Here is a 15157-nt window from a genome sequence, read left to right as displayed (position 1 = left end):
TCCATTTTATTAATTTCCTTTTTCTGCAATTTTACTTATGTATGCTTTCCTAGTTTAATTACTCAGCCATAGAAGAGTTGCAGGATTCCTCTTAGTTATTTGAGATGAATTTTCATGGATATACGAAATTAATTCTTTTTAGTTAAGTTTTGCCACCTAGGCGGTGTTAAGGCAGTATCCTCGCCTGCCAAACAGAGGTTGTGTTTGGGCATGGATGTTTGTGTGCGATCACATGTACAATTGTTAACTTGTTGAAAAAACCGTATTTAAATGGACAATATGGTCTTGTTTTTAGTGGTGTAGGAATAAAGAATGCATCGAAATATTACTTATCACTTCCCTCTTACGTTTCTTTATAGATTTATCCATTTTTCATATGCCATGTTTCAGGGTTAACTTTATTTTTGCTTAAATAACTATAGATTATTTGTGAAGTCCAATTTGAACTTTTTATTCCCAGTTTGTTACATAGTGCATGTTTGCACCAGGTTTTTTTTTTACATTTTATGATGAGAGGGATACATGTACACTTGGACAAGAGGATTACATACTTGTGATACTTCAAATTCCTGAATCGATAGTTACTTCATAAGATGGTCTTTTGAGGTCTTGCTTAGAGGATCAAACCTGCAAAAAGGGAGATTATTAGCATTGGAACATTTGTTCTTTGATCGTTCAATTTAAATTTGAGGGATTTATGTTAGAATAAGTTTACTTTGATCTTATTCCTCATCAAATTACTTGTGTATAAGATTTTTATTTGGAAAATACTGTCAATTTCTGAAGTAGGGTTAGTTTAGTTACCAAGTTAAGATTAATTAATTGAAGAGCAGGTGTCTGAGTAAAGAAATACACATCTTCATAGCACTTATTACGAATAGTTTCTTTTCAACTTGGCTAAATTAATTTTTTAAATCTTAAATTAATTTAAAATATCCCTTCATATTGAAAGTGCTAATTTATGGCTAAGCTAAAGCCAATCATAAGCTTATTCTTTTCCTGTTTTACTTTGTTACAATTTTTCTATATCCATGCTGTTAGGAAATTATCAGAGTGTAGGACATTGCTTAATCTTCCAGATGCATTATCTTCTCTTTTTTGTGAAGGAGAATGTCATCTTCTTTGGTCGTCTAAAAAGGAAGGGATTTACACATTCGAGAAAGGATTAGGTGAACAAATTCTGTAGGTTACCTACCTTCATCTCCTGTAAGTCACATAATCCATTACTTGGCATCTGATTTTGGAGGTGGCTCTGTGCGGTCAAAGTGATGAATGGAGACATCTGTTACCATCATATTTGGGGTTAGGAATTGTTTCAGTGTATCAACTCCCGTGCGTGGCATTCTATCAAATGGGTAGCCCATTGACCTTTTTTCAGGGTATTTCTGATCTCGCAGTCCACAGAAACTGGCAGCATTGGGACAACCATCTTGGCGCTTTGGTTGTTGAACCTATGATCATAGAATAGAAATCAGTGCTACATTCTCATCTTTATAGCTAAGAATTGAGTAAGAACTGCATTGATAAAGAAATTTCTCATTTGTAGAATGGATTAGTTCTTCCGAAAAGTGAAGAAAGGTGGGGCAAGTGGGTGGGTACGTGAAATCGCTTAGGTGCAAATTTTTGTTGCAATTGTCAAATGAACCTTCGATATGTCATGCATTGAAATGAATACTAATGTTTTTGTGTTTGAGGGTGCTTAATTGAGAAATACCTTTTTTACTGGAGGCGAACGTACCAAGTCGTCCTTAATATTTGATATCATGACGAACAGCTCACAAGGAAATCCACCTGGTGCCCCCTTGGGGATTAGCATATGTTCCGGCCAACCACAGCCGCAGTAATTATTTGCTTGGCTTTCAGCTCCTGTTCCAGGGGTGTTGACCTCGAGGTCTCTGAAGGTTTGTTCCCATGGTATGGTGAGTGAGTTAAGGGTGGATGCACGCTCAATAACATTGGTCTTGGGTTTCACTGTAATAGAAAATAATTTCTATTGTTATATCATTACCAGTAGAGTTATCAAATAAATGTAGGTACGGAGAGATAAGATGCCAACATTTCATCTTAGATTTTAAAATTCTTGTTTTTTTCTTCTTTTACTTGATTTGGTTCAAAATTATATATTGTGTGGCAGTGTCAGATCAGGGCAGAAGGAGTGATCACTCCCTTCTATAAATTTTAATAAGATCTTCAGGGTGGCTCTCTAATGAAATATTTTATTTCATGTTCTGAACAATATTCAGAAATGTTAATGACTGTCTACATGCTTCTATTGTCTACACATATCAGACTGTGGACCCCTTACTGCTGAGGGTATTAATAAGTGGGGTCAGTAGTTGGTGAAAATTAACTTTTAACAATCAGTACATATATCGTTTGGTCATATTTTACATTTCCCATAATTATTCAGAAGTATTGGTGGTTTTGTGTTGGCCTCAGCTTTTGGTCCTTGCATGCTGCATTCTTACCATCAGGTCCCATTTGTACATTCATTTTGAGGCATAACCTGTGTAGCCATCTGTGTATCTGACCTATTAGACTTCATTAAATGTAAGTTTTATAGCCACTCCACCTAGTAAAGTCTCTTGGCACTGATAGATACATAAGATAACATTTATTTTGGCCAATGAAATCTAATAAACGAACTTGCTCTTGTAAAATGATGCTAGAGAAGAAAGTACTGTGAATATGTAGTAATAAGTGCAAATTGTAAGGTATTTTAGGCAAAGAGAAGTGTTGGCTGGCATCTCGAAAGACCAATGAGGACACAGTTGCATTCCAAAATATTTTTGTCACGTTTATATTTGACTCAATATTGAAGGGTGAGTTGGCTTAAATTCAGTTTGGAGGAGAAATGCATTCTATTTTTTGCTTTTGTTTGTATTCAAGTTTAGATTGTGCTGTGCATTATAAGCTTGCAGTTGAGAATATAATTCATATCATGATAGTATACATTGCTATTCACAAATAAAAAGATGACTTCGTTGAGTTCCATTAATTTATTTTCTTGGTACTAAGTGCCAAGAAAACAAATCAGTGGGAGTCGGTGAAGTCGTCTTTTCATTTGTGAATATCAACTTACACAGTTGGGCCTGTACCATTGAACGTATTCATTGCTAATTTTAAATTTCCATTTGTAAGAAATGGTGTGGATGCAAAGGAATACATAGTTCTTATTAGGACACTTACATTCAACAACAAACTTGTCGAGTTCGATAAAGAGGATTCTTTGGTCTCTGAAGAGCATTGGTATCTTCCTTTCGTCAAATTTAGGAGCCATGAAAATTCTTACTGTTCCACTCATCGTTGAATTTGATCCATTCTCCACCTGTGAGCAAACACAATTTTACACTTCTGGAACATTGGGCTCATTCAACAGTCTCCTACTATGTATTGTCGAATGATGTTTAAGCAACTGTGACCAGTAAACATCCAAGCCTCACCAGGATTCTGTAGACAAAAGGTTCGTGCTGGAGGTGGGTTATTCTGGCAAAAACTGCACCTCGTGGGGAGAAATCAACTCCGCGTGAAAGGTCCACATCTCGCTTTTGCCAATATGTTGCAAGTTCATTCTTATTTCTGCCCTTGGTCATCACTTCTACACTGGTGACCTTAATTCCTGGGTAATCCAACTTTCAGGAAAAATACAAGTTGTTAAGAATGTTGAAGACTTGAAATGTTGATGGAATGTACCAAATAAGAATTTTGTAAAATGTTGAATACGCATTGGCGAAAGTGATTCTAAATTGTAGTTACCTGTGCAACAGTATAACGTGGAAGAGTTCTTTTGTGCATATGGAACAGTTCGTCAACAAAAGCATGTAGACGATAGAAAACTGGATCTCTCATTGCTGTTGATGGATCTGCGACAGGAGTGTATGTTTCCTGAAAGAGTTTTAAAATTATATATGCATGTTTCTCAATTTCACTCCATTTAGGATTATCCTTCATTAGTGTGGATCGAGCTAAAATTTGTGAAAAAAGTTACTTGGTTTGTAATTTGTTGACGTTTATGTATTTTCAAGCAGAGGTACAGATGGGTATCAGAACTCACCAAATGGCGGAAATCTGGATCATGGACAATACCAATTGCTACGTGTCCAAGGTTATGCATGTCTCCATAAAGATTTCTATTAATACTGAGGATACTTGCTTCAATGATGTTGCCCAGAACATCAACTCCTCCCATTTCAGTCAGCTCAACAATCTCACCCTTATCCTGTAAGAGATGTCATTTAATATGATAAAAAAATGTGTTGGAATAATATGCTATCTAATTGTAAGTAGTCAAACATATGCTCTGAAAAAGGGTTTTTATTTCATCATTTTGGGATAACACTAGTAATTTTGTTATATTCCCCTGCTTCTTGATTCGTATTTCATTGTTTTTCCTTTAGATATTTGTAATTTTTTTCAATACTGTTGTCAAGATAAAGTTTTAAATCGGCTTCTGTGATAATTTCTGATTAAATTAATGGAAGCCTGATAGTGTAAATCCCCAGCAAAAACTCTGAGGGAATTATTCATTCGATTTTACTTCGTTGATTTGAATTAACCAATATTTTCTGATCATTTATTGTATATTTCTCTGCTGAATTCTTTACTTAAGCCTTATGAACATAGAGGAGGATTCCATATCTAGCCATCAAAAGCCATCACTTAGTACGTTTTTGAATGTTTATTCCTATTGGCATTTTATGTGAGGAGACCTCAATAGAGATGCATTTGTTAACTTACATTGATCACGCGTCCAAGGTGAATTGCTTCAATTATGCGATCCCTCCATCTCTCTAGGTCTTGAATGTCGAAGACAAGTTGGTCAACATCACGACTAATATCCTGAAAAAATACATTTAAGAAGAATGTTAATGATGATTGATGATTATAAAATAATTTATTTTACTCCCTAACTCTAATGGGCTTGTATTCTTTTGCATGGTGGAGGGAAGATCCGTAAATGATGACCAGAAATCTATGCATGAAAGATGTATGACACAATTGTGGGGAGGAAATTTGAGATGATAGAAAAAATGCATAGGACAATATTTGCTAAATTATCATCTTGGGGGAATGAGGACCCCTGGTTATTATGCACCCATCGTGGCATGCACTTATTATATGGAAAGCGAAATGTTGGGCATTAACTGTAGATGGTGTAGGGCTAGCAAATAGTAGGATTGTTTAAGGTGTGTTGAGTTTACTGTTATGTGAGGAAAGTGATAGGAAATTCATTCTGATTTTACTGTTGAATAGAAAAACTTGTCATTAAAAAAAAACTGGATTTTTCGCACAATTTGTCATTAAAAATTATTACATGCCTACACTTCATATAATTTCTTATATTTTTGGTGAAACGCACCTGAAGAACCATGCCGGCAGGTCTTGAAGCATACACACGGCTGGCCATAGTGTTATCCAGTTTGGAGAAATATCCCTCGGGAAGGGGGGCACGGAAGTCATGGAGGCGTTTGACTCTCCCAAGTCCATTGCAGAAACGTTCAAAGTTGTATCTGAAAGAGCAATCAGGTGATATCGTGAGGGCTGTTTCCTCATCATGGTGATAATCTGTACAAATGGAATGAGCCCTCACCTTGCTTGTATCTGCTGGTGCATGTAGTAGAATAATTCTCCTCTGCGATCTTTGTCAACAATGGCACGAGGACCATTGAAGGGGTAGACCAAGTGCCAATGCCAATGGTGGAGGTTAATTCCAATGTCCTCGCGGAAATAGGCAACGCGATGCTCTTCATCAAGATCTGATGCTGTGTAGTCCCTTGGAATTTCAATGGGTATCTGGATAAGGGAAAATGTTTTGTTAAAAGGATTCATAATAGAGATTTTAAATAAATTTTCCTTTGTAAAAAATTGCATTCGAAATTTACATTCTCTCCCAGGTCAAAATGGTAATTATCTTTTATTCGGATTTTGGTCAATTACTCTTTCGCTCAATGGTTTAAAATTCTCAACTAATTTCCTTATTCATATTTATCCCTGTAATTTTATCGTTAGATTTTATTATTAATTTTGTACGAATTATGTTATAGATTATGTCTTTCTTAATCAAGAACAATGTTCTATCAAAAAGCCAATTTGGTTTCATAGGTGGCCTCTCTGCTGAATTTGCCATTTACAAATTTATTGATGCTGTCATTGATGGTCTTGATCATCATTTACATACCATTGGGATTTTTTATGATCTCACTAAAGCTTTTGACTGTTGACTTTGAGATTCTTCTTAAGAAAATTCACTTTTATGGAATAAGGGGCATCCCTAACAACCTCATTAGATCTTTTCTTTCAGATAGGACTCAAATCAGTAACTGTTACACATGACAAGATGTCCAAACATACTTCATCATATCGCAAGGTGGCAGGGGGTGTTCCTCAAGGCTCCATCCTTGGGCCCCTCCTTTTTTTACTATACATAAATGATCTTCCTTCATCATCGAATGGAAATATTTTCATGTATGCTGATGATACAAATCATCTAATCAAAAATTATGATAATCCTGTAGTCACTGCTCAAAATGCTGTCTTCGACATGGAAAAGTGGTGCCTCACCAACAAAGTAAACTTAAATAAAGCCAAGTGTGCATATGTCTTTTTCCACCCTGCTCAAAAAATAATTGATTACAGCCTTTACTTAAAATTTGAAGACGTCAGTCTTCAACGTGTCAATGACACCAAATTTCTTGGGCTCATCATTAATGAAAATCTGTCCTGGGACTCTCATATTAATCATATTTCATCCTCTATTGCATCTGGATGCTATCTCATTAGACGCATGATGCAATTAACCGACTCACAAACAGCTATCACTATTAATTTTGCTCATATCTATAGCAGGCTAAGATATGGTATTTTAGCCTGGGGTCTATCCCCTAAGGCTGTTCGTATTTTTAAATTACAGAAATGGGCAGTCAGAATCATCTGCAAAGCTTGGAAACGAGACAGCTGTCGCAATCTTTTCAAAAAGTTACAAATCCTTCCCCTACCTTGTATTTATATTTATTGTGCTGTGATGCTTATAAGAAATCATCATTCTCACTTGACACTTCTAAAGAATCTTGATATTCATCATCATAACACGAGAAGCAGAGACAATTATGCTGTGAGACAACATAACCTTTGTAGTTTTAATACTGGTCCTGTCACCATGAGTTGCAGGATTTATAATAACCTACCTGCCTCATTAAAAGATGAAAAGGTGAAAGGAAATTTCTCCTCTAAATTAAAGATGTACCTTTTAAACAATACCTTTTATTCTATTGAGGAATTCCTCAATTCTGAATTGTTTTGTTGTAACTGTGTAACATTCTTTTATGTATTGTTCATTCAGAATCTCTTGTGTAAGTGTTTATCTTTTTTGACGGGTCCTATATATGTTTTTGCATATCTTTTGGCACCAATAAATTTATTATTATTATTATTATTAGACTGATAAAGACCTATGCTTATAAAAAACATTGCACCAGCTGCTTAGACATAAGAATACTGGTAGGAAAAACCTAATCGTAATACCTTGCCATTTATTTAAAACTTAGATTAAATGGTACATAAATTGCATTGGAAATTATATTTTGAAATTTATTTTTTATCAATTAACTTTATATTTTAGCTAACACCATATCTGCCATTATTTTACGGTGGGGTGGGTTTATTTGGAATGGGTTAGAAGCTCGTTTAGGGGTTCAATACGTGGGCCAAAGGTGGCAACCTTACGCCATGCACAAGAGCGGTCTGGTCAGGTGGGCTGGTCGGCAATCGCCGAGGGCCCCTCAACATTAATGTCTATCGTGAAGCATATGAGAAAGGCGTAATAAGAAAAGACTGATTAATTGAACTAAAGTGTTTTTTGCAATTTTAAAAATCTACGTTTTGCATTAGTTGCTTCACTATGTATGAGTTCTCATTGTAAAAGGATGATATAAAAAATAAATAAAATAGAAGTCCCCGATGATAAAAGGAGAACCAAAAGCTTTTTTGAAAGGGTTATTCGAAAAGTAATTTTAGAGACTTTTTAGATTTCTGCTCAGTTTCAAGTAACAGGATTCACCAAATCAGGGATGCCGACCTACAAAAAGTATTGGGGGGGCCCAAACCGGGGATTTTGCTCCGGGAAATTAAAGTAGTGAGTTTTAAGTTTTTTTAAGCATTTTATAAGAGTCATATGATCAACATTAGAACCCTGATAACTCGAATATCTAGACACTCCGGGGAAAATCGACAAGCCTGACAAGACTTTTTCCCCACACCCAAAACGAAATTTTGAGGGGGCTCGGACCCCCTCAGGCCCCATGGAGTCGGCGCCACTGCACCAAATAATACATAATAGAAACAATACATTATTATATTGTATAAGATGTCAAATTATTACTTTTCATATTATGTTTATTACTAAATTGCTATTTTTATTTAGTTTTTACGAGTCAGAATAGCGTCAAAATTTATTTCCGGACATGGAATTTTCTAAAATTTTCGGGCGGAGGAACCCCCCAATCACCCGGTATGGGGGACCCAACATGAGCCCCAGCCGAGAGCCCCCAATCACCGCAGACCGTCCCTAGCCGTGCACGTACAGTGACTCGTGGTGGAGAAATTTCAGTGAAAACCTTAGATCGCTCATTTTTTTGTTAAGGTATTATTGAATCGGAACGTTTATTGGGGTAGTTTCTCACCCTGGATGATTCCTGGGCCACATTAGCTTCCTCTCGTGCCTGAGAGAAAACCCTGGCGTCCAAGTACTTGTCGGGGAAGATCTCGGAGAGGGGCGGCAATCTGATGTTCTTGGTGTCATTCCGGTGGAGGATGGCGACGGACAGGGCGTAGACAAACATGTAGGGATTCACCCTCTCGCGGCAGAACAAAGACGCCGATAGGAAGTCTTGGTAGCTTCTCATTCCTGAAAAATATTTAAATGTATAGCAGTTGAACAATGTCGGGGACGGTAGCAAATCGATTGCTCAAAATTTTGGAACTCGATTTAAAAAATGGATTGTTGATATTTGCAACAAATCAATCAATTTTAGTAGAATGATCGATTTGTTTTCTACAAACTGTAAATACTAGATCTGGCTATCTTATATCAAAAATGCAACTTACTGGAACAAAAACTACGGGAAAATCCAGCGTTCAAAGTTGGGCAACTTGATTATACGCGAAAAAAACGGGTACTTTTTTGAGAAAAAATTAATTGCAGGAAATACTCTGGAGTCGAAGTATATGATCCAACGTAGAAATAAATTCTCTTTTTTACGTTTGTTGCATTGAAATTGATTGCTACGTTTAGACTCCAGAGCTCCTCAAACTCGGGTGTCTTGCTTTTTTTACACACAATAGATCAAGGTGAATGCTTGATGGAAGCACCTAATTGTGGTACCTTGCCATTTATTAAAAACTCAGATTAAGCAGTGCACTTACTGCATTGGAATTTTTATTTTGGCATTTATTTTTGATCAATTATCTTTATATATCAGGTTACACCATATCTGCCACCATTTCGCGTAAAAAATTACTGTATTTCTATTGGATGAACACTCTTGTTTTTCTTTCCTTTATTTACTAACTCCCAATTAAAAGCTTGTCGAATTAGTCTCGGCAGAATAATTAAATAAGTTACATTTTTACAAGCTCGCATTTTACGCTTTCTTTCATACGATGGTGATTCCCACTCAACTGTCCTTTTCGGTTCGGCATTGTGGATGATTTCGTGAGATGGGGAAAATCCAGGCGATGGCAATCACCAGTGGCGCAGCGAGGGAGGGGGGGTTTCGGGGGATAAAAAAACCCCCCTAAAGCTCAGAGAAATTTTTAAGTTTAATCCATTTTACTTAATTTGATTGATATTACTAATAGAATGGTGTAAGGATTAATAAAATATCCGTCCGAAAGCCGTTAAACTCACCATTTTGAACCATTTCTCTTAAAATTCCGCAATATATTAATCTCGCACCTACCGACTATCCTGGTGGGTATTCCATATCCCCACACACCCCGGTATTAGTTGCACCTTAACCCCCACCAGCTTTAATACCTAACTGCGCCCCTGGAGGATTGTATGGACAAATCCCTCAATTTTGCTAATTATTCGCTGCGTGAATTATGAAGAGGACCAGAAATTAAGGATGCAAAGCAAAATAATTTCTTGAATATGAAAAGATTAATTAATAGAATACTTGAGTGGTGAGCCGCATCAAACCAACCATAGGTTTAGGCGCAGCTATGTTTTCGGGTTGTCCTCCGCGTCGATTCATCTTCGTGACGACAGTTTCGCAAGCTTTGTAGCCGGGGTCTTCAGGTTTCAAACATGAAGACGCTTACTGACAGCCGGGATGCCTGCGGATGACAACCAGGAAACTTAGCTGTGCCTACTGCACCACTCCGCGGAAGGCTCCGTCAACGATCCTAGGATTGTTGACCCATGAAGAGGATGGTGATCCTGAATATGATTTAATAGTGGCGTTTTCGTACGGTGTCCTCACCCATAAAAATGTCGATGAGTCGTCCAGCCATCTCCCGGTGGTATGGGATGAACAGAGAGAAGAATTCATTCCTTCCAAGTTGCGTCGCCAGGGAGATGTCCGGGACCGTTATTGGATTGACGGGTATCCGCACTTGAGCCTCCTCCCCGAAACGGTTGCCGAGCTCGTCTGCCAATGGTCGGAATCGGTCGGTCTGCGGAATAAGTAAAGTTTATTTTTTCGGCGCTGCCTTGTTAAGAAAAGAGAAACAACATATGGAGGACGGTTCGCGTCAGCGCGATCCGAAACAAATTCTAATCGTAGTTATTATTTAAAAACAAGCGTGCCATCGTACGGGTACGTAGCCAGGCATATGATTCGGGGGAGGGGTGTCGCTTGGGAGTTATGCGGGTTGCCGCTACTGCCATTTGCTGCTATTCGCACGAATAAGAAAGATATTCAACGCCGTTATTTTTTAAATCTACTTTTTCGTTCGCACGGGGCCCATTCCCCCCGAATTGACGAAAATAAAAATATTAAACATCATGCTCTGCATGTGGTAAATGAATCATGCGCGGGGGCGGGCCTACTGCATGCAGTGGTTATCGGTTATATTATTAGCAGGTGCAATTATTTAAATGGATAACTTATTAGGCCACATTATGAAGCATAACGGTCTGATAAAAACGATCGTAGAAGGACAGGTGTAAGAGAAAGGGCAAGGGACAGGCCCGAATGAGTTACATATGACAGGTTACAAAGGATGTAAAAGAGAAGAAATATGTCGTTACGAAAAGGCTAGCGGAAGGGAGATCTGCGTCAAACCAATCTTAGGATTGTGACTTATGATGATGAATTATTTAAATACCTATACATTTTCATGGAGTATCCATGTTACGAAAATATCTAACTAAACCGTACATTTCTATCGGATTTATTTTAATTTTCGATCCATCTTTTCATTATCGATCCATTATCTTTAGTTTTTCCTAAGCAGGGTAAGCGCAAGAGAATGAAAGAAGTGAAACCGAGAGGGTGATATCGCGTGGCTAAATTTGAGGAGTATTCCTGACAGGCGCTATCGTCACTCGTCACCGAAGTTAGGCTATTTATCAGGGCCAAGTGAATGTTTAGAGTTGCTTATGGTAGTCCCCTCAGGGGCGAATTTCAGGGAAGCCCATCCGTTTACCCCCCGAGACGACGATTTCCATACCCCTCTGTCACCTACGCCTTCACTGTAGTCTGGCATTTAAGAATGCGTTTCGACGAAATGATGACACATGAAACTGTCTATCGGAGAAATTGAGAGACACCAGATATCTCCAAAGCACTGGTAAAATAAGGCTTGAGGATTATGGTACACATAAGAATTTTTGAAGTGAAAACTTCTTTAGCGGCGTTAAGCACTTTTGCGGGATGGGGAAAAAGCGTAGAATTCGCGTGAACGTCACCGACCCGACACCGCGATCGCTACAGCGAGATATACATTTCCGTCTTAAAATTCGTCTCTTAGTATCACATCCTCGGTAGTATAGTGGTCAGTACCCCGGTCTCCCGCCTGTCATGCAATCAAGTCAATCTCATACAATAAAAAAAATTTACAATGGATATTTCAACTAAGCAGGCTGACTAGGTATAGTAAATAAACTTTGTTAATGTATTGTTAATATATAGACTGTTAAAGTCTTTTTGTTTTAAAAATATTAAAATTGAAAATAAATAAATAAGGTCAGTACAATTTAAGGCAGTTTCTTTTATGTGTATAGTGAACAATTATAGGTTTAAAGCATATTAAATAAAAGAAATAAAAGCATATTATATTTTAATATATAAATGATGTTACTTTCTATTCATACACGTCGTATTTTTAATATATATTCAATAATAAACAGTTTGCTGAAAAAAAATAATTTCAATTTTTGTTGAAAAATGAGTATTACTGGAAAAATTAGTTATTTAATAATATTAAATCTATATACAAAATAAATGGATAATAATTATTTCAGTTTTCACTTCTGTCGGCCAGTCCCACGACTGCCCCGTTTTTTTCTGCAAATCGGGGCTCTCTGCAGTGAAAACTCACGGGAGGCAATTAGGGCGACTTTGTGATAAAACAACAAAAATTTGGAATGGAACAGCAGATAATTACTATATTTTTTAATTAAATTGAACTACGATAGTATAGTTTAAGTCGCCCATTAAATGAAAAAGTAAGATTTTGGGTTAAACGATTTATTAGTAGGTACGCTATTCACTCCAAAGGTGATCAGTTTGATGTGGAACATAAAAATTAGTAATGTAAAAAACAACTGCAATCAGGGCTTATTCAATTTATCAATATGTGTATTAAATCAATTTCTTTTCGAATAGTCTAGAGCAATTGCCATGAGTTTCAAAATAATTCATGTGATGAGATTTAAATTGTTATGGATATTGCATTATAAAATATTATCCCCGGGTCTTTTTCTTTTGCTACTACCTGAAAAAAATATCGGATATAAGTAGGTAGTTTAAAGCTCTTTTCGGAATAACAGCGATATCTGATATGCCTGAAGTATGTCGCCATCTATTTTTCATGCAAAATTTCGTTGAAATAGCTTAGTTTAAATTTTATGAATATTTTCAGAGTCAAATTATGAAAACAAAATATTGAGCACTTCAAATGACTACACAATACTTTTAAGAGGAACAATTTTAGTGAAAAATAATTATTAAATTTGATTCCGATCGATTATACTTATATTAATTCACGCGAAAAACCTAATTGCAAGAGAAATAATAATGAAAATTTCTGAAAATATTTTCGAGCAAATATTTAAGCACACGAAAAAGATGCATCGTGAAAAAAATGCGTAGGGAGTTCTCACCCCATTAAAGTCAACAATTATGATCTCAGGCGATGAATTGATTTATCTGTGACATTTATTTCATTATATGTTCAAATATTGTCATACTAGATACAGTACACTAGTTTGAATGGATGGCTAAAGTTTGCTATCCTTACTCACAGTTGAAAATGGCAACCATCCGCTACTGTCTTTAGTATCACGCCGAATTAAGCGAATGTTTTTTGTTCAATTACGGAAAAACTTAAGGCTGTGCCAGTACGAGTAATCGGAGAATATATTACGTATTAATATATTTTAGGAGAACATCTGGGTATGCTGAAGAAATACTAAATTGCCATGGCAGTAGGATAATGCTGCACAGTGAGACATATTTTCGGGACCTGACGCTCGCACGACGGTAGATAGAAGAGTTAAATAGGTATAATATCAACCTTAACACCAAACTAAAAGAGCAATGCTTGCGGGTTATAAAGAGTATTTTTTAACCTTGCGAAAAAGCACAAACATTTTATTTCTTCGTATCCCTTGATTTTTTTTTAACACGGGCCTAGTATTTTCTGGTTGAAATTTTAGCAAATATTATTATAATATCTCATAGAGAGGTGATCACTTCTTCAGCCATATAATAAAAAGTAAAATTTGTAAGTAATGAGATTAAAGGCACTTTATCAAATGTTACTGAGCGTCCAAATTGAAAAGCCGACGATGGCGGGAAGATCTTTGATACAATTATATTTTAGGACGGTAAAAGACGCAAAATAGAGAAAAATCTACAGGATGGATTCCAACTAAGCATTAAGATCGGCCCAAAATTAGGAATACATTTCGATGAGACAAATAGGGTTCCAGGGGTAGTTTCGCTAAAATTTTGCCTGGTGACAAAAAATAAAACTTGCACATTCCACTTTATGAATTTTGACTATATCCCGTGTCGTGATATAATTCAAATTAATTAAGTGAAATTCGTAAGTTTTATTAATTTCTGTAATGCCCGGAAAAAATAACGATCGAGTTTCCTGAACGACACAAATATAAAATTTGATGCTGGCGGTAAGATATTAAATTCCAACTCAATTTGAAGAATGGGAAAAACTGATCGTCGAAATCGATTTTACTCAACGACACAAGTTAAAAATTCGACGGTGGCGACCTTAGATCTTCCGACTCAATTTGGAAAAAGCCACAAAATGGGGAAAACTGTTGGGTAAAAGTTGCGATCGAGTTGGACTCACCAGGTAATCATTGCTGGGGACGTCGAACACGGCGCCTCTTTCTCCCTTGGGGATGAAGTAAGGTTCCTTGGGTCTCTCGAGGAGATAGAGCATCTGCTGCTGAGGGTTAGCAGTCTGCGCCATGGTTCTAACTGTCCCAGGAGCTAGCAAGTTGAAGGAGAGAAGTGCTTGGTCCCGACCCACGGTCAGACTGAGGATTTTTATGCGAAACAGGGAGGACTATGGGCGAGAGTGTGTTAGCCCCACACCTTCGAGGAAGTGCCCCACCCCGAGCGTGCGGTCGCGCTGGGAAGTCACGTAACCCTTAGAGTTAAACGCGATTACCATAAGTACGGAATGGTGAAAATATTCGTTATCTGTTATCGGTGGGACTGTACGTGAGGGAAAGAAGAACTTATAGTCTTCCTTTTGGTGGCCCAGTGAATGATTTTTGTCCACTTAGCTAATCACACCCCCAAAAGTTATTTCTCACATTTCTTATGAAACTTCACTCTTATCGGTGGCTGCTTCCTTTTTTTACTTCCCATACTATTTCCTTCCCTCGTTATTATTTTCTTTCTTCTTGCTTTAGTTAATCCGTCGTGTCTATACCTTTTTCCTCACAGTCGATGATGAA

General features: G+C 37.0%; 1 protein-coding gene across 1 annotated transcript; it reads right to left on the bottom strand.

Moving 5' to 3' along the window:
• Positions 1-426: 426 nt before the first annotated feature.
• LOC124155966 (phenoloxidase 1-like) lies at positions 427-14741 on the bottom strand. The gene is made up of 13 exons (XM_046530206.1): positions 14542-14741; positions 10482-10674; positions 8679-8902; positions 5591-5793; positions 5360-5510; positions 4738-4839; positions 4055-4219; positions 3757-3885; positions 3444-3632; positions 3190-3328; positions 1739-1971; positions 1196-1451; positions 427-627 (listed from the first exon to the last, which is right to left on the bottom strand). The coding sequence occupies exons 1-12, from the start codon at positions 14662-14664 to the stop codon at positions 1224-1226; spliced, it is 2079 nt and encodes a 692-aa protein (XP_046386162.1). The 5' UTR covers positions 14665-14741; the 3' UTR covers positions 427-627; positions 1196-1223.
• Between the last annotated feature and the right edge of the window lie 416 nt (positions 14742-15157).

The sequence above is a fragment of the Ischnura elegans genome, chromosome 3 (genome assembly GCF_921293095.1).
Source record: "Ischnura elegans chromosome 3, ioIscEleg1.1, whole genome shotgun sequence".
NCBI classification, from domain to species: Eukaryota; Metazoa; Arthropoda; class Insecta; order Odonata; family Coenagrionidae; genus Ischnura; species Ischnura elegans.
The sequence above is the reverse complement of the archived record's forward strand: the minus strand, read 5'-3'. Positions and strand labels throughout refer to the sequence as shown.